General features: G+C 36.3%; 1 protein-coding gene across 1 annotated transcript in view; it reads right to left on the reverse strand.

Moving 5' to 3' along the window:
- Positions 1-19,489, reverse strand: part of Abcb11 (ATP binding cassette subfamily B member 11) — an 89,935-nt gene that overhangs the window by 18,165 nt on the left and 52,281 nt on the right. The window contains exons 19-22 of the mRNA XM_078017538.1: positions 15,495-15,594; positions 8,639-8,803; positions 3,106-3,210; positions 2,857-3,018 (exon numbers count right to left, since the gene is read on the reverse strand). Coding sequence (XP_077873664.1) covers positions 2,857-3,018; positions 3,106-3,210; positions 8,639-8,803; positions 15,495-15,594 — 532 coding nt within the window. The remainder of the gene's footprint in view (positions 1-2,856; positions 3,019-3,105; positions 3,211-8,638; positions 8,804-15,494; positions 15,595-19,489) is intronic.

The following is a 19,489-nucleotide window of genomic DNA, read 5'->3' on the forward strand; positions in this document are numbered from 1 at the left end:
TACATACCAATATCTTTGAGGAACATAGATGCAAAAGCCCTTGATAAAACATCAGCAAATCATATTCAACAACATATTAAGAAGCTTATACATCTGATCAAGTTTGTTTCATCAGGGATGCAAGAATGGTTCAACATATGCAAATTTAGAAATATAATTCACCACATAAATAGAATTAAAGACAAAAATCACATAATTATCTCAATATATGCAGGAAAAGCCTTCAACAAAATTCAGCACACAGTTATGGAAAAAAAAACACTGAAGAAACTCAGGATAGAAGAAACTTCATAAAGGATGTTTATGACAAACCCAAAGCCAACCTTAGACTGAACAGAGAAAACCTGGACACATTTCTTAAAAATCAGGAACAATGTTAGAATATCTACTCTCATTACTCTTATTCAATACAGTACTTGAAAGTTTAGCGAGAGCAATTAGGAAAGAGAAAGAAATTTAAGGGATTAAGGGATATAAAAATAGAAAAAGAAGAATTCAAATTATCACTATTTGCAGATGATATAATCATATACTTAGAAGATTCAAAAAGTTTCATCAAAAGACTTCATCAAATAATATCCATTACATTATTATCCAAAGTACATGTATGAAGACACAGATTGGTGTGAATATATTTTGTATACAATTAAAAATATGAAAAATTGTGCTCTATATGTGTAATAAGAATTGTAATGCATTCCACTCTGATATATAAATAAAAAATTAATTTAAAAAAGATTACTAGAGATAATAAAAAGCTTTAATAAAGTAAAAAAAAAGAAAAATCAATAGCTTTTCTATACACCACTAATCAATCCACTGAAAAAGGTATTAGGAAAACAATTCCATTTAAAATGGCATCAAAAAATATAAAATGCTTAGAAAAAAATCTAAGCTGGAAGACCTCTACAATGAGAATTATATAACACTGAAGAAAGAAGTTGAAGAAGACACTAGAAGACAGAAAGATCTCCCACATTAATGGATAGATGGAATTAATATTGTTAAAATGGCCCTGTTACCAAAAAACAATCTACAGATTACAGATCCAATGCAATCACCATCAAAATTCCAATGACATTCTTCACAGAAATAGACAAAAAGTCCTAAAATTTCATGTGGAAGAATAAAAGACCCAGAATAGCCAGATTAATTCTAAGCGGGAAAAGCAAAGCTGGAAGCATCACAATACCCAATTTTAAATTATACTGCTGAGCTGTAGCAACGGAAATATCATGGTACTAGTATAAAATCAGATGCATAGACCAATGGAATAGAATAGAAAACACAGAGACAAACTCACACAGATATAGTCATCTGATACTTAATAAAGGTGCCAAAACATATGTATATCTGTTAAGTAGAAAAAATAAATTAGACTAGATTCAGAAAGCCAAAGATCATATCTTTCCCCCTCATACTTGAAAACTACAGATAAAAGGGGAAGAGAGAAAAGTGAGGAGAGAAATTTTATGAAAATAGAAGGAGACAAGTAGAGTAAGGATAAAAGTGGGAAGGAGGAAAGAAGGAAAAGGGAAGGTACTGGGGAAAGAAACTGACCAAATTAAGTTACATGCATGTATGAATTTATCCTAATGAATCCCACTATTATGTATATTTATAGTGCACCAATATAAATTAATTATAAAAGAAATACAGACTGGCAGAGTGGATTAAAAAACAAGACCCAAAAAATATACTACCTTCAAGAAACTCATCTCAACCATAAAGACATACACAAACTGAGAGTAAAAGGATTAAAGACGCTATTCCAAGAAAATGGAATTTATATCTGACAAAATGGACTTTATGACAAAAAGAGTAAGAAGAGACAAAAAGGTTACTCCATAATGATCAAAGGAAGAAAATACAATAATTATAAATCTATATGCACCTAATATCTTTATAAAACAAACACTATTAAACCTACAGGGAGAGATAGACCTATATAATAATATTGGGGGATTTCAATACCTCAATTTTGCCAATGCAGAGATGATCTAGACAAAAAAGTCAACAAAGAAACCTCAGAATTAAACTACACTCTAAATCAAACGGACTTAGACATTTACAGAACATTCCATCCAACACCTGCAGAATTCACATTCTTTTCATCAGCACATGGAACTTTCTCTAGAATAGATCTTATATTAGGTCAAGAAAAAACTTTTAATAAGAAATCATATCTTGTATCTTTCATGATCACCATGGAATGAAACTATAAATCAAAGGAAACTTTAGAAATTATACAAATACATGGAGACTGAACAACATACTTTGAACAAACAAGTAGGTCACTAAGGATGTCAAAGGGAAACCTAAAAGTCCCTTATAACAAAAAAATAAAAATAAAAACAAAACTACCAAAATCTGTAGGATTCAGCAAAAGCAACTTTAAGAGTGCCTACATAAAAAACAAACAAACAATCAAAAAGAAAGAAAAAAAAAGATAGATTTCAAATAAACAACCCAATGACGAATCCTAAGGTCTTAGAATAGCAAGAACAAACCATAACCCAAATTAGTATAAGGAAAGAAATAATAAAGATTAGAGCAGAAATAAATGATGTACAGTCATAAAATATTCTCCATGGACAAGATTCATGCCACTACAGAAGAAGCTGCAGGGAGCATCCTAGTCCCTTTGATCTTGTATCACATGAAAATGGAACATGAAGCTGTCATATTTGAATCAGAGAGAATAAGCCCTCATCAGACACTGAGTCTGCTAGTGATGGGATCATAAACTACCCAACCTACCAAACTGCAAGAAATAATTCCATTATTTATAAATTACCCAGTTTAAGATATTTGTTCATAGCAGCCCAAACAGACTAAGAGACCCAAATAGCTTACCCCTTGAACTTGGGAAGCATCTGTAGCAAGTCTTGTTGCCAGTGTTCCAGGACTATTTCTGAGATCATCAAACCAGCCAATGTCTTGCCCTAACATTGCCTTGAAACCAAATTTACGTAGCCTTTTTGTGAGGAGCTCTCCAGATTTAGCAAAGGTGTATCCCTAAAATATAAAGGAGTCTTCAGTGATACTTTAACATGAAAAGAGATGAAACAGCTAAATCATTTAATGTAAAATAAAATTCCTTACCTGCAGAAATTGGGTGACAACAGATATACAGCCTAGTCCTACAAAAAGTAGGCATATCCCGTCAATGTTTGACTTTTGTTGCTCTTTATCAGGAATTGAAAAATTCTTCGGAAGATAATAAGCAAGAGAGAAAACTTTTTTATTACAAACAACAACAAATACATTCAAATATGCTTAAACAAAATTTCTCTCTACAGGTGTCTATTCATTTGTCCAAACCCATACAACGTACACTAAGAGTGAACCTTAACGTATTCTAGGTTCTTTGGGTGATCGTGAAGTGTCAGTGCAGCTTCATGAATGTAAGGAATGTACCATGCTGGTAGAGAGTGCTGATCATGGGAAAGGGGAGGGGGTATATGGGAAATTGTCATACTTTCCTAATTCTGCTATGAACCTAAAGGCACTTAAAAAAAAAAAACTTTAAAAATGGTTTTACTTTAAAGTACTAGTAATTAAACCGAAGTTAGCTATGAACATTAAATGTTAATCCCTTGTGAGGCAGAATGCCTGATCAATGAAAATCAATGGTGAAAATTACAGAATTTTTGCGTTGTTTCTTTGCCTGACTTAAGCAGTTATGTTGGTTTTTGTCTGACATAGATTGAAAAAAAGATGATGTGATCATCTAAGTCCTTCAAGTAATAAGGCAGAAAGAGAAGAAAGGGAGAGAGAAGTAAAAGAGGGAAGGGAGAAGAAAGGAAGAAAAAAAGTCAGGGAAGGAGGGAGGGAAATCCCTGAGAATTTAGGAATATTAATCTGGGGGGAAACTCAAAATTATTTGAACCTCCATCTTGTTCAAATACTAAAATGTAAAAAAGTTGATTTTCACACTGAGGTATCTTGCCTGCTATTAGTTTTATACATATAAACTAGTTCACAAATATAAACTATTGGTTATAGGTACATGTATGTGTTTCATATTAAATGAAGTTTAAATATTTCATACCATTAAAAAAGCCAATGGTTGGGTTGGGGATAGACCTTAGTTGGTGGAGTGTTTGCCTTGCATGCACAAGGCCCTGAGTTCAATCCCCAGCACACAAAAAAGCAACTGGCTATCAAAGGATTGAATAGAATTGACTTAGAAAAGAAAAAAAAATCTATATCTAAGACTGACGTTTTGCCTCTAAATCACAGGAAGCTAAAAACACCTCTATCCAAAAAGCTATGGGAATTGTGAGGGGGATTAAGTCTATAATGGCTTAGTAAATGACATTCATAAATATGGGATGAATTTACGGACATTACTCAAATAACTTATTGAGAAGCAAACAATCACAATAAAAATATTAAAAGAATATATTCCAATGACATTGCCTTGAAATGAAAAGGATTGAAGTGAAAAGGGAACTGTGAGTTCAGGAAAAATATGCATTAGAGGGATGTTCCATAAATCCCTACCTATTGTTCTGAAGTAGTTTGAGTCACTCAAACAGTGCTAATAAACAGTTGCTCAAAGGAAACCATAGATTGAATAATTATTCAGTAAATGCATACTACATGCTAAATAGATGTTGGTAAAAACAATGTCTATTATTCTATTAATCATTTTTTCCCATTATTATTCTATTAACCCTTTTTTTGTAAAGCAAAAGCAATCTGTTCAAAATATCTCAAATTCCAAAGTGATGTGTGTGGGTGTGGGGGGTGCAATAGGTTAATGAGATTTTTACTAGTTCTAAAACAAAGTTTCTAGTTAACACAGGCAGAAAATGGGTTTGGAAGATACCACAGTAATTCTTCCCAGTATAACATGACTCACAAGTTTACAGAGTTTAAAAATGCAGAAATGTAAAGCTATATTTTACTTTGGTTTTTAAAATCATTACACAAATGCCCTGAAATTGCAATGCCACAATCTCCATTACCCCAAAGATCACCTACCATAGCCATGGACTCTAGAATTCAAAGCAGCTTTTATGAGTCTTATTAACAACAGAAATCTAAAGCCCAAAACATCAAGTGACTTACCTGAGTTCATATAGCTAGGGGTTACTCTTGAATAAGGAAATGCCTGTTCTTTAAGCTCATGGTATTCTCCACTTTCTCAGTGTTACCACACACACACACACACAGACACACACACACACACACACACACACACACAATTGTTTGGTTTGAGATTGAGTATCTGATCTAGCCATAATCTTTTTTCTACAAAATTGTGCTCCATGAGTTCTTTGCACATTTTTAATGTTGAGATGCAGCCCAAGGGCTACTCATTTGTAGATTACTCTGCTCTTAGACTAGCAGGAGTTCAGCACATGTATCTGCCATTTTTGAAAGGGTAAATCTGCTTAAGGAGAAAATGAACGTTCATTAAACTCTTGCTATGTGCCAGATGTCAAGTGTGTGACTTAACCTACTTTAACTTTAATTGGAATTTCTTTAAAATTTCCAAACAACCCACTGAGGCCTTAGGTTTCTTGCCTCATGTTACATATGAAGAAACTAAGTCTCATCAAGGATAAGTCTCTTGCCAAAATGTGTACACATAGTACAGAGCAGAGGCCTATAACAAATCCAGAGCTGGCTGACTCCTAAGTTCATGCTTCTTCCCAGCATGCTATATCCAAATTGCTGTGGTTAGAGCATTTGGCACAATTTCCAACTCAAATAGACACAGGAGAAGTGGAACAGATGAACTATGCCTTATGTATATATTGAAGGTTGGCTAGATTAGCAACTGGTTTCCTAATAAGGCCCAATCACATGCTGGGCCCATGTCCCAGCGTGTGGTTTCAACATACCACATGTGAATATTGTGCCTTTTAGGTATGTCAGAATAAAAATAGAACAATTAAAATAAGATTCATGATTATACCCTGTGAGAAGAAAGCATCATGAGATTACTGGTGAATATGTGATAATTATGCTCAGAGACAAATAGGAGCCTTCTTCTTTATAGGAGAGGAAAGACAATAGTTGGTTTAGCATCTTTCTCTTAGTAAATATAATCCTCTGAGAGCATTAATGATAAGCCAACTTCGTATTTCACCAACTAGATTCTGCTTTGCTGATCCTGCAGCCCTTAAGTGAAAAGCTCAATTTTTAGGTCTAAGTCTATCCTAGGATTTCTGATTGTGACCAGAAGAGTCACAGAGAATATTCTCTCCACCAATGACCACATGGGAGTTCAAAAAGGGTAGAAGTTATAGCTGAACTGTCTTTTTTTTTCTTTTTCCTGACTTTACCATTTCATAACCAGTAGAGCTGAAAGATAACTTAAAGATCAACTTCATCAATCCTTCATTTTAGAGTTAAGGAAACTAAGGTCTATAGAAGTAGCAGGAAATAACAGCATAGCATCCAGGTTGTGGTGAGTAACTAGCAGAGCCAGTTTCAGAGGAAAGGTCTCCTGACAGGGATTTCAGGACTCCTTCCATGGCAGCTCATATACATGGTTTGGATGAAGATAAATTAATATATTCTTTCCTCTGCTTTTGTAAAAGAAAGAGATAATCAGGGGGGAAAACCGATATTATGGGTTTCTTTTAGAAAGCAAACATTAGAACCAGGCACGGTGGCACATACAGATAGTGGAACCTGTAGTCCCAGTTACTGGGGAGGCTGAAGCAGGAGGATCTCTTGAGCCTAGGAGTGCAAGGCCTTATACGCTATCCATCTATACCTGCTGCACAGTGCTCAGTGGGATTCATTTTCAGAGCCTCTCATGGCTAGAATGACAGTTTTGCTGGGGACAGGCAGAGAGAGGTCCTGATATTTCTAGTCCACCTTATCCCCAATACCAGCAATAGCATACAACAAAGAGCAAATGACCAATAAATACTTGTCAAAATGATGAATGGGTTTTTCTGTTTAATGTTCACCTTCCTCAAGTACTGAAAACTCAGCCAGGTGCCATGGCACATGTCTGTAATCCCAGCAGCCTGGGAAGCTGAGGCAGGAGGATCAGAGGTTCAAAGCCAACCTCAGCAACTTAGTGAAGCCTTAAGCAACTTAGCAAGACTCTGTCTCAAAATTAAAAATTAAAAAAAAGAGCTAGGGATGTGGCTCAGTGGTTGAATGCCTCTAGGTTCATTCAAGAAGAAGAAGAAGAAGAAAAAAAAGAAAGAGGAGGAGGAGTAGCAGCAGCAGCAAGGACGGAAACCCCCACTGAAGAATTCTAACTGACCGGGCATTCTTGAATCCCTAGCACGGTGTCTCAGGGAGACCATCAATCAATAACTGTTGAGTAAGTAAAAGAGCATTTCTTTATAATGCATACTGTATTTACTAGAAAATTAAGGAATTTAAATTCATTGCTTGAAATATTTTCAACACCACAAACCAGAAATTGAATTAACCAGATTTGAAAGTCCCGTGTTTCCAGTTTCCTACCTCCCTGAAAGTAGCACAATTTCCTCATTTATCATAAGGGGACAATTTGAAAATTAAAATGGTGGCTGTTGGAGCCACACTGGCCTTGATTTTTTTTTGTGGATCATCCAAGTCTTCCTGTACAACAGGCCTACAGGAACACTTTACAGTCAGAACATTTATCAGAGAGGTGACAAGAGAGAGATGTAGAGGAGGGAACTAAAATGTAAGCTTTTATCACATGCTAAGCTCAGATAATGTAGCATACTGGCAAATCCTTTGGCTGTGCCACCTTGACTAAGTTAATTATATTCTTTAGGTTCTAGGTTTTCTCCTCTGTTGACCTCACAGGATGAGAGAGAGAGACAGACAGACAGACAGAGAAAGGTATATCAACTAAGAAATATAACATCATTTTGATTTGCAAATAACTAATTTTGCAATAATATCTTATCAGAATCTGATTCTACAGTCACACTGGCTGGATTTGACTCCCAGATCTACCACTTGCTATCCCAAATTCACTAAGTCTTGGTTTGCTCCTTTATAAAACGGGAATAATAACAATCCTTACCTCAGATGGTTCTTAGGAAACGTAAGTGAACTATTATACAACAAGTGCTTAGTTAGTGCCTATTACATACATATCTGTAGTTATTATTATAGCAATAAAATCAGATGGAGAATATCAAAACTCTTAGGAAGTGATTGATTGAAATAAACATATTCTTCATTCCTGCCTTATTTTACTTCATTTTTGCTTTTCTTACCTCTTCCCCCATTTCCCCATTTCAATGCAATCAGTAGGAGAACGGAGAATTTCACACTAACACCTGCTATTGTAAGTCAAACTTTGTACCTCAGCTGTTCAGCAAGATTTAAAATTGCCTGAAATCATTTTGTATTATTCGAAAATCTGCTTTGCACTCTGATCTGGTTTGCACACAGGTAAGTTTCCCTCTTCCAATTCTAAGTCTACAGTGACAGTGCCATTTTTTTTTTTTACAGACATGATGTGTGAGTGAGTGCCTTGCTGGCCTAGACAAGAGCTTTCAGCTTCAGCCTCTAACCTTCTGTGTGACAGACTCAGTGAACTTTTCATTTTTTATGTTAGAACAAAGAGCCCAACTACCAAAGATGAGAATAGCCATTGATTTTTTTAAAAAGCAGAAGGTATGAAGAGAATAAAGTCTCTCAGGTGCTTACTTACCCCAACAACCTGGCTGAATAGAAGGGCATAGAGGGGTGTGATTGCCCCATTAACAGCTGCACCCAGGGACCCTGCCAGCATATAGGGCCATTCTGGAGCATTGAATTTCATGATCCTTCTAACTGGGGCGGGCGTAACTTCTTCTTCCATAAGAATGCTCTTGTTCTTGAGGGGAGAAAGGGTTACATTAGTGATCCAGATGTATACATGGATGCTTTGCATATTCTCTTTTACTATACACGTGACCCTGTGGCATTCATGAATTTGAGAGTCATGATTTGATTGGTTATGAGAGACTTCAAAGATCTATGAGATGCAGTGGTTTATTATTTTTGGAGGAATGCTTGTGACTTGCTTAGATGGGATTGAACATCTTGATGCTGCATTTATAGTTCTCAATTCATAATCGACCATGTATTAACTCTTTTAAATAGGTTGGCTCTTTGAGAATAATGACTCCTAATTAGAAAAACCTTTGCTGTGGTGTATTTCCACATGGAGGACTTGAGAAAATTTCAAGATATGCTTGTCATAAATGTCAAGGTTCTGTAACCTAATAACTGGCTAAAGCTCTGAGATGGGCCAGGATATCTGAAACAAGATGATTTAAATAGTTTTTTGTTTGTTTAATTGTCAGTGGACCTTTATTTTATTTATATGTGGTGCTGAAAATCAAATCCAGTGCCTCACACATGCTAGGCAAATGCTCTACCACTGAGTCCCAGTTCCAGCCCCAATTTAAACCATTTTTAAGTGGTGTCAGTAGCTATCATTTACTTGCTTTCAATGAGTTTTTCCTTAATTATTGCCCCAAAGTAAGTGATACTCCATTGGGATTTCTAAATTGCATTTTTTTTTAGAAAGGAGTGAAAATTAGCACTTCCCTATTCTGATCATTTTAGTTGCTATTAAAGTGACAGAGCTAGTAAATTGTTATCCTCTCAAAGGCAAATATTATATATAAAACCCTATTGTTTTGTCTATCATTTTTCCTTGCTAGCAATATTACTCAATTCTTTAGGCCCATTTTATTCAGCAGTTTGTTAAATGTATTACCATGTGAAAGGTAATAAATGTATTACACTGAGAAAGGATTCTAGGTGGCTTAAATAGATTTGTATTGATTTCTTAAAACTTTTTCTATAAAACATACTTAAACACTAATACACAGCAATTTACCCCGTTAGATAGCTGAATATCAGGAACAGATAACAGCAACTATCTTCGAAAACTTTCCCTTTGCTTACAAAGTCAAAGACCATGTTACCAATACAATTTATGTGAAAGGCTGGTGTCATGTCCATTCGTTATATTTGTAAGCCAAATAGGATGAAGGAAGGCAGCTCAGGCCGGTGACGAATTTGTCATTACCTCCATGTCAAGTTCTCTCTCAGCTGCCTTCATCATTTGTACTTTGTCATTGCTATTCACTCATGTGGCAAATCCTCACGCTCAATTATTTCATTTCTGACAGCTTACTAACTGTAGGCCACCAAGGTCAGAGAGGAAAATAAGTTGCCTGGGAAATCATGAGTAGAACAGGCAGAAAGAATGGGGTTCTTGAACAAGCCCCACATGACACGAATGGAGCATATCACCAAGCACCTTAGTTCTCTGAGCCTCAGTTACCTCCCCCTTAAAATGAGAGAGCTGTTCTGGGGAAACAACATTTCTGGGTCTCTCGTATTTCTGCATGTCTGGTGAGCAGAGGCACTGACTACGTTTTGTTTTAGATTAATTTTCAAGGCTGTTTGTATAGCAAACAACCTTGGGAGACAGAGAGAGTGACTTCACCCCAAGCAGTAAGCCCATCTCTTCATTGTAAGAGTCCACTTGCTGGTATCATCTGGCTCTCTTTGCGCCACCTTGTGGAAACTAGGGGTGGAGCTAGGGAGCCCTTGCAAAAAACGCTGAACTATGGCCACTGTAATTTAAGTCCTTTAACTTTGTCTCAGGCCTCTAATGTATTCTGCCAACATTTAAAAAATTTTATCAGGCCAACCAGATAGTTTGCAGTAGAGCAAAAGATCAGCCATTTTACAGTTCTGGACAGTGGCTGGTGTCCAGATCTGGATGTTTATAGACTCATGAGGATTGATGATTAAAAACACAAATTTATGGGTCTTATCACCAGAATTCCAATTTAGTAGGTCTTAGGTGTGAATCTGTGCTTTAAAAATATTCTTCTGGTTGTTCTGATGGCCACAGCTCAGATTGTGAGGCTTGTGACTATATATAATCTCCAGAACTCCTCTCATCACTAAATGTCTAGAAATCAAGGTATCCACAAGTGTACCTTTTGGATATGTCAGCTGGGCTTCAGGGTATGCTTCCAAACTTGTGAAGATGCCCCAATACTTACTAAATTTGGCCTGCTCCCTAGTGACATTAAACCTAGTACTTCCTGAAACCACTGCCCCACAGGGTGGTCCACCCACAACCTGACAAGATGAAAACTGTCCTGACTTTCTGATACCCAAAGTTATCCCCAACCCAAATCAATAATACCTAGAATATTTAAAAGCAATATGATAACTTTTTGCCTAGTAGTTTTCATTCCAAGATAAACTAACAAGAAACACAAAGTAGTTTATTTGAATAATTTTGTTGTCCCCCATGCTAAAAAAAATTTTGACTTTAAAGAAAACTATTTCCGAATCCCCCCACCAACACATACCAAATGCAGCTGTCAAGACTGAATGATGCAAAACTAGAAAATCAATCCACAGATAATGGGCTTTTTTTTAAATATTGGGGATTGAACCCAGGAGCATTGTATCACTGTACCCCCAGCCCTTTCTATTTTTTTTTTTATTTTGAGATGCCCTTACTAAGTTACCCAGGCTGGTCTTCATCTTGTGATCCTCTTGCCTCAGCCTCTCAAGTAGATGGGATTACAAGCATGTGTCGCCATGCCCAGCACAATAATAGATTTTTGATTGAATTTTATTTGATACCACTAGCTGAACAGTGGAGAAATATAACTATAAATATAATAAATATTATTCTATAAAGAAATATTTTAGCTGGGAGCAATGGCACATGCCTGTAATCCCAGTGGCTCCGGAGGCTGAAACAGGAGGATTGCAAGTTCAAAGCCAGCCTCAGCAATGCCAAGGTACTAAGCAACTCAGTGAGACCCTGTCTCTAAATAAAATACAAAATAGGGCTGGAGACATGGCTCAGTGGTTGAGTGCCCCTGAATTCAATCCCTGGTTTCAAAAGAAAAGAAAAGAAATATTTTACTTGTGCTTGGTAAAAACTAAATATAAAGAGAAATGAACAAATTAATGGCAAATAAGTAACTCAGAGTAGTAAAATTATGAAATTTATGTTTCCTCCCTGCACAGCTTGTTCCTCTACTGTAGCACTAGAAAGCTGTACAGCACTTATTTTTTTCTATCACATGTAAAGTCCCTGTCAGTAACTCATGGTAGGCAGAGGAACAGCAGCTCTTGTTCATCTTTCCATCCCCAACACAATACCAAGCACACAATAAATGTGCAATCAGTGTTTATTGGATGAAAAGATGAATGCAGCTCTTATGCCCATCCTGTATACATGCGACTAAACATTTATTTAAAATTACTGATTGCTCATGTACTTCGTAGGTGGTACAATGCTAAACAGTGGGCTCCTCCCAGCTTCCTTCTAAACATCTCCGTTGTGCTCCAAGGGGAAAGGTAACTTCCTACTTGAATTTTGGGTCCTGCTTTTTACTCTTTGTTACACTGGTTTTTTCATTCCCATCAATAGAGGTTTCCTGTCTGGATAACACCTTGAAGATCTGATGGGAAGAAATAGTAAAGTTATGACAAAGGGGCAAGGTGTCCAAATGAATAGATACCGATAGTGATTTTTATGGGTCCATGTCTGTCCACTGGTGTTTAAATCCTATCTTAAAAGATAGCTGCAATGAAGATATAGATGTCTAATATCTGTCTCTGACTTGCTCTCCTATACATACTGCCTTGCTTTGCAATTTCACTGAAAAAGATATCTAAATATCAGAGATTGACATCTCTATCTCACAGGTTTCCACTAATCTTAAACTTAATCTTAACAATATTATATCTAGGATCTGACGTCATTTATGAAGCTAAAGGTACCACTTGGAGAGTGAGGAAGAATGGCTTTGCTCTGTTACCAACTAACTATGAGACTCCCGGTGAGTAACCCTACTTAGGGTCTGAAACACTGACATAAAACCATCTCTTCCAAGGGTTTAGTCAATGCTCTAAGAGACCACAAGGTGGAGTTGACTGCTTTCTATAAGAAGGCCTTCAGCCTCACAGAACATCTCCCCACCTACAGATGGTAAGGTGAGGGTCCCTCTACCAAAACGGGAAAAAGAAAAGAGTTCATCGATTCTTGGGCTTGCAGAATTTAATTAAGTATTAAAGTACTTTAAAATACTGAAACTGGGCAACATTTACTTATACAATGTTACTTGAGATTAGAGATTCCATTAGACACATATTATTAATCTCAAAGCTAATGTTTCCTCTTAACAATAATTAATTCTTTAATATACAGGACTCTAATATAATTATCCTATAAACAAGTATTATTAATATCAGATATTTTCCTCTTGGAGTATTAGCACAATCACATTGACTTCCCTGACCTTTTTTTTTTTTTTCCTTCTTCTTCTTCCTTTCCATCTCCTTTAACCAGAGAGAAGATAAAGCAGCATCTTTGCAAAATTACACTGGTCGACATTTCATTGATTTTGTTTTATTCCTAACTTATAATGTAGATGAGTAGAATGTAATAAGGAATTTTTAATCTCTCAAGCCTAAAACGAATCTGTATATTTGATTTAGATTCCCTTTCATTTGATGGCTCCCTTCGGAGCTTTTCCTACATCAAAAGAACTCTGGGCATCTGATCTCCAGATCTCTCCCTAGGCTCTGATGGTCCTCTGTGACTGTGCTGTGCCATCCACCAGCTTGAACAGTAACAGCAGGAGGTCAGCTTTCCCTTCCTTTTCTCCCTCCTTCCGCTCACTTTTCTCACCATTTACCCAGAAACTAGAAAGAAATATAAATATTGAATATGCTCAGTACTGTTACATTTAAATTCTGGCCTAGTCTCTGGTCCTTCCTTGAAGCTCTATTAAACTCCTATTCTTGTCTAATACATCTTGGAGTTACTTGTGATGGCGCCATGGACATATATGAAATAGCTGTTTCTAGAACCAGATGAGGACATGAATCTTTAACAGCAGGATGCAGCAAGAAACCAGGCTTGCAAAATGTATTTTCTCTCACTGCAATTCATCAGTTGCTCCAAACAAAGAGTGTTCTTTGGAATTTATTTAAACCAACTCTGCTAGATATTAAGACCTCTATTCATTCAATATTATTGCATGAAAACAAAAGAGAGCCTTGATAATCCATCTTTCATAGACATGTTATAAATAGTGCCAAAATTTCTTCATTGAGAGCCCATGTTTATAATTATTTCTTAATGGATGCACATGTTGGCATTTTATTGAAGAGAATTTGAAATTACATCATGCATAATGGATGTGCTTGTAATTAAAATATTCCCTGTCTTGTTTGCTTTGATAAATATGAGAGTTTGGGCTTCATTTTACTGTAGAAATTCAATTTTTCATTCCAGTTGAAAAGTCTCTGGATGTCTGACTTGGTGCAAGGCATCAGTCTAGGTGTGTAAGGCCATTCAAACACAAATAAGATGTAGTCGTTAAGTTTAAGAAGCTTATAATTTAGCAAAGGAATAGATCAGCCTGACTTCAAAGAAAGATCCATAAGGACATTTCCATCAAAAATTTCCAATGAAGGACTTCTGGTGGGGGTGTGGGGAGTATTGAAAGCTAGAGTACCGGGACCAGGAAAGGCTTGGAGGAGGACAGATGGTCATATGTGAAAGTCACACAGTGTCCACAACAGCAGGACACCTTCATCCTTGTGAGGAAAGTTTTTTATTGCTATATGTGCAGATTCCTCTTCTATTTCTTTAATTTCAGGCTGTTTTGAATTTATGTTAAAATCAATGTTGTTATTTTAAATGTATCCTAAAACATGATTATAGAATTGTCTAAAATAAATAAATGTCCATAAAACCTAATGGACCTCTGTAATTCAAAAATTGTGATGACTTGTATAAGGCCTAGTCTTACTAAATGTCTGTGTCTGGCCATCAGTGTTTAAATCCTATCTTAAAAGATAGCTGTGATGAAGGTATAGATGTCTAATACCTGTCTCTGACTTGCTCTCCTGTACATTCTGCCTTGTTTAGCAATTTCACTGAAAAAGACACCTAGAGATTGACATCTCTAGCTTACAGGTTTCCACTAATCTTAAACTTAATCTTAATAATATTATATCTAGGATCTGACCTCATTTATGGAGCTAAAGGTACCACTTGGAGAGTTGATTGAATACTTTTGCCAGTTTTGTTATAACTTAAAAAAATTCTTAAAATTTAGAAAAAAAAGGGGGGCTTTTTTGGAAATTCTTTAAAACTTTGGAAATTCTTTAAACTTTGGAAATTCTTTAAAACTTTTGGAAATTCTTTTTTGGAAATTCTTTAAAACACAAGATAAAGCAAATAATTTACTAAGCACATCTGCAAAACATATTTCCTGTGTTTATCAGAAGGGTTCATCTAAAAACTAACCCAGTTTTAGTTAACGTGTTCTGTAAAGTAATTCATTAGCTAATCCGTGTTTCTTTTTTAAAATGGTGTAAAATAGAGTTTTTACCAGGCGCTAATGTTCTCCTACTTTGTGTGACCTCATGAACCACATACGTTCAGGTTTAAAGGGCATGCAGAGGTCCCCCAGGAGAGATCGCTTCCGTTCCTGCATGAGTGATTGGTGCCTGACCTGTTCATCTTCATAAGTTGATTTATGATGTACAGCAGCTAAGGTAGGTTCATGTACCAGATGAGAAAGCTGAGACTTGGAACGTTGCCGGAGAGAAGCTCTGTAAACAGAAAGATGGAAGAGTGTGTAAATGATGGGCAGGCTGGAACAAGACTCAGTTGGTGTTCAAATTTACATCATGCGTCAAATAAACAAAAATGTTTGGTAGGTCCCATGGAGACCAGGGAAGGGAGGCTCCAGATTAGGTTTGACAGAGCTATTCTTAGGTCAGAGCTAATTGGGTTCATTGCTCTGGGATTCAAGCTTTGCAATTGTTGGACCTGGATTTGAAGGCAGCTAGGGATGGAGAAAGTGAAGAGGAGCACATTTGTCCCAGCAGTTCACTAAAATAGGCCCAAGGCTCAAACACATTCCAAGCCCATATGGTTCTGCTAACCACTGCCATAGCAAACCCAATGGCCTCTCACTTTTACCTCTTTCTGGTTCAGGTCTGAGTTTTGGGTTTGTTTTCTCCCCCGGCCCTTTTCTCTCCCTCCCTTCCTTTCTGGTATTCCTGGTGTTTAGTATAAAGTTACCAGGATAGGAGCGAGCTGATAGAAGGAAATAGGGCCCCCAGTGAGATTGTCTCTGAGCTAGCTATACAAGCCCACAGAAATGCATGAACACAAATCTTACTGAAATATAATTTAGCTCAATGTATTCATTCATGCATTTATTCATTCAACAGTAGCTTATTGGGACCTACAACATGCAAACCAATGCTCAATCCTGGGGAGACACAAAGACTAGTCAATCACAGGCTTCTTCCTCAAGGAATTTTCATCCTATAGAAAAGCAATGCATTCACCTAAGCTTGATATAAGGAAGTATATGGCTAAGGGAGGTAAAGTAGTTTTGCATAGAGATTTTGGAAATTCAAAAGGAAAAGAAACATATGGCAGGTGATACCAAGAAAGGTCTCAATCAAGGGGTGGCTAAGTAGTGTTTGGCTATTGGTAGACTACAGGGAAGAGCATTTCTGACAGAGAAGACAGTGTAAACAAGCATGCAGAGAGTTACTGGTTAAGTATATTTAATTCATGACAAGCATAAGATGTGATTGGCTCTTTTGTTCCCCCTGAGATTCTTGGAAAGGGGGAGTCCCCATTCTCTTCGAGATTAACTTATAAGCACTGGGAGCTGCTAGCAATTATGTTGAGATACTCTAAAAACTAAAAGTGAGGCCAACAGTGAAAAGAGGGAAACCCATGTATTCTGAACACATCCTTGAAGTTCTAGCCTTAGACGAAAGCGTCCTTGGGCTATTTGGTTATGTCGGCTGATTCTTTCCCTTTAAAGGTTGAACCAAGTTGGGTTAGGTATTCAGTCATCTGCAAATAGAATCTTAACTGATACAGTTAATGCCAAAGAGTTGGAAGGAAGCAAGTTACATTATCAAAGATGTACTTTGGAAGGTTTAATCTGAAGTAGTAGTGTTAGGAGAATGTTGGAGATGGAGAGATCTGTGTCAACTGCTTTAGAACACTCTAGAAGGAACTATTCATATGTTGACCCCTATCATTTTGTACCCAGGAGAGAGTAGACTGAAGCAAATACCAATGTGTGCCTGTGCCTATAACTTCACCAAGGCTTCTTAAGAAAGCAGTAACATGCCAACTTGATTACTTTAACTGGTTCTCATGTTCGGTTAATGACACTGTCATCCTGTTAGTCACCTAGGCTCAATGCTGTACATTTACTTGAAGTCCTGTCTCTTCCTTGTTCTTGCACACTCAAACTCTTGCTCAGTCTTCTATGACCAGACATGAAACCACTCCCGCCCCCCTCCCTGTCCTCCAACTGGCCTTAGAACACTCCCATTCCTTCCTATCCGTCCTGAAACTCCCCAGAGTTATTTCTTTGGATTAGATAGATAATGTTAAACAATCTTCTTCAGAAGGTGAAGACTAGGATTGTGTCACCTGGAGATCAGGTACATGATAGGGACAAGACTTAAGGTCATAGATCTATAATGCAAACCCAATGCAATGAACACCAAGGTAGAAATGGGTGACAGATGAGGTGTTAAGATGTAATTGGCTACCTCCCAGTGCTGAACATAGGAATACCTATATCCTGTACCCTTGGGTTTCTACTATTTTCAATTTATATTTCTTAAGACTCTCCCCCCGCCATTTCCTAAACTGTTCCACCTGTCTCACATAAGCTGTCATGAGACCATGAGCTATAATGGTGCTAGGCACCTATGCTACCTGCTATCTGGTTCCCTACTTATCTACCAGCAAGACCAGAATCTATGACATCCCCCCTTCAGAAATCTAAAGCATCTGCTCTTCCCCATCTCAGAAGCAGTGAACCACTTTTTACAATGAAGAAAAATGTTAATTTGGGGACTAAATGCTCTCTCAGTTATTTTTTAGAAAATTATTTGCTGTTATCCATTAAATGGTTCCTGAACCTAAAATATATCACTGAAGAGGAACACAGGCATTGAAAAACTAAAGCCAAAAACCAAAATACCAATTAACATTTCATTTAGTTATCTTGGAACAGAAAAAAAAAATAATCAGCACATACAATGAGATATTTTTAACAGATCTTTTTACTCAAACTTATAAATCTTTCTCTCTGCAGGAGGTTAATAGCTACTCTCTGTGTATAGATAGTATTTCTGAATTTCTCATGCTAGTCATTAAAATGAAGAATTTGTGAGAAATTATAGCCAAATAAATATTTATATTAAAATGGTTATCTGTTCCTAACAATAAACTGTAAATAAATAACTTATAATGAATAGAGTTTTGTTCATTTTAAAATAATTATTTTCTTATTGATACAACCATAACATACACCTCCATTTTAACTGTTCTAGCAATCAGAAGTGCATGGTCATTCTCAGTGTTTAAGAAGTTACTTCATGTCATTAGATTATGGTTTTAATAACTTTAATGATTTTAACATTTATCATGACTAAACTTACTGCCAGATGTTTATAAAACTTGCCTAAAATTTTTGGTATCTTTCATAGGTTTTACTTTATACATTAACTTGAAGCTATTGCTTTGTTATTTTCCAAGTTCAAAAAACTAAATAAAATTAGCATTTCTTTAAAAAAAATAGGAGGCTTGTTCTGAAAAGAAAAAAAAAATACATAAACCATTCTACTTCTGAGAATTTAGATTTAAAAAGCAAAAGTACACTAATACCTGAAATATCTATTTTCAGTTGAAAATAAAGCATGATACCTTTTAGTGAGTTATTCTTTTAATTTAATATTTATTATTAAATTTTTTAATATTAAAATGCATAAATCTGACCATGTTGAGTTGTTAGCTGGCTACTTCATCTTAATTCCTTTTCAGTAAACAGTGAGCCATCTTGATTGAGCAAGTTCTGTAACTGAGTCTTCTCAGAACACGGCCTTAGTCCAGGAAGTGGTGAGGGCAGTGGTGGGGAGAGATGCTTTCAACCATCACCTAATAGTCTCCTAATTTTTTTCATAACTATAGACACATATTCCTGGGCAGAATTCTTAATAAACAGATCTTTAACATTAGGGGAGAATTTTTTTTTTTTTTTTTTTAGTGAAACTCATAGGCCAGGATGAAAGACTAAAATTTATAGTCTTGCTAATAGCATACTCCAAAAAACATGTGCCTGCTCATATGTTGATCCAGAGAAAAATAAATAGCTCATTTAGAAAAACGATTTAAAAGCTAAAAACATACATTTTTACTTCATCTAGTTAACGAATGATTTGTTTTCAATTGGGTTACTCTGGGAGCAGCAATGTTTTAATTCAATTGTACCTCAGTAGGTTAAAGAATGGAGTTAACAGTAAGAACATGACCTTTATATAAGACAGTGGTTCACACCACAGTTAGCTTTAGTGAAAAAAAAGTAAACAGTGATTTTTGTTAAATCCCCTAAATTCTATAAATGACGTGTGTGTGTGTGTGTGTGTGTGTGTGTGTGCTGTAGTGAGGACTGTACTT

The sequence above is a fragment of the Ictidomys tridecemlineatus genome, chromosome 7, assembly GCF_052094955.1.
Source record: "Ictidomys tridecemlineatus isolate mIctTri1 chromosome 7, mIctTri1.hap1, whole genome shotgun sequence".
Taxonomy (NCBI): domain Eukaryota; kingdom Metazoa; phylum Chordata; class Mammalia; order Rodentia; family Sciuridae; genus Ictidomys; species Ictidomys tridecemlineatus.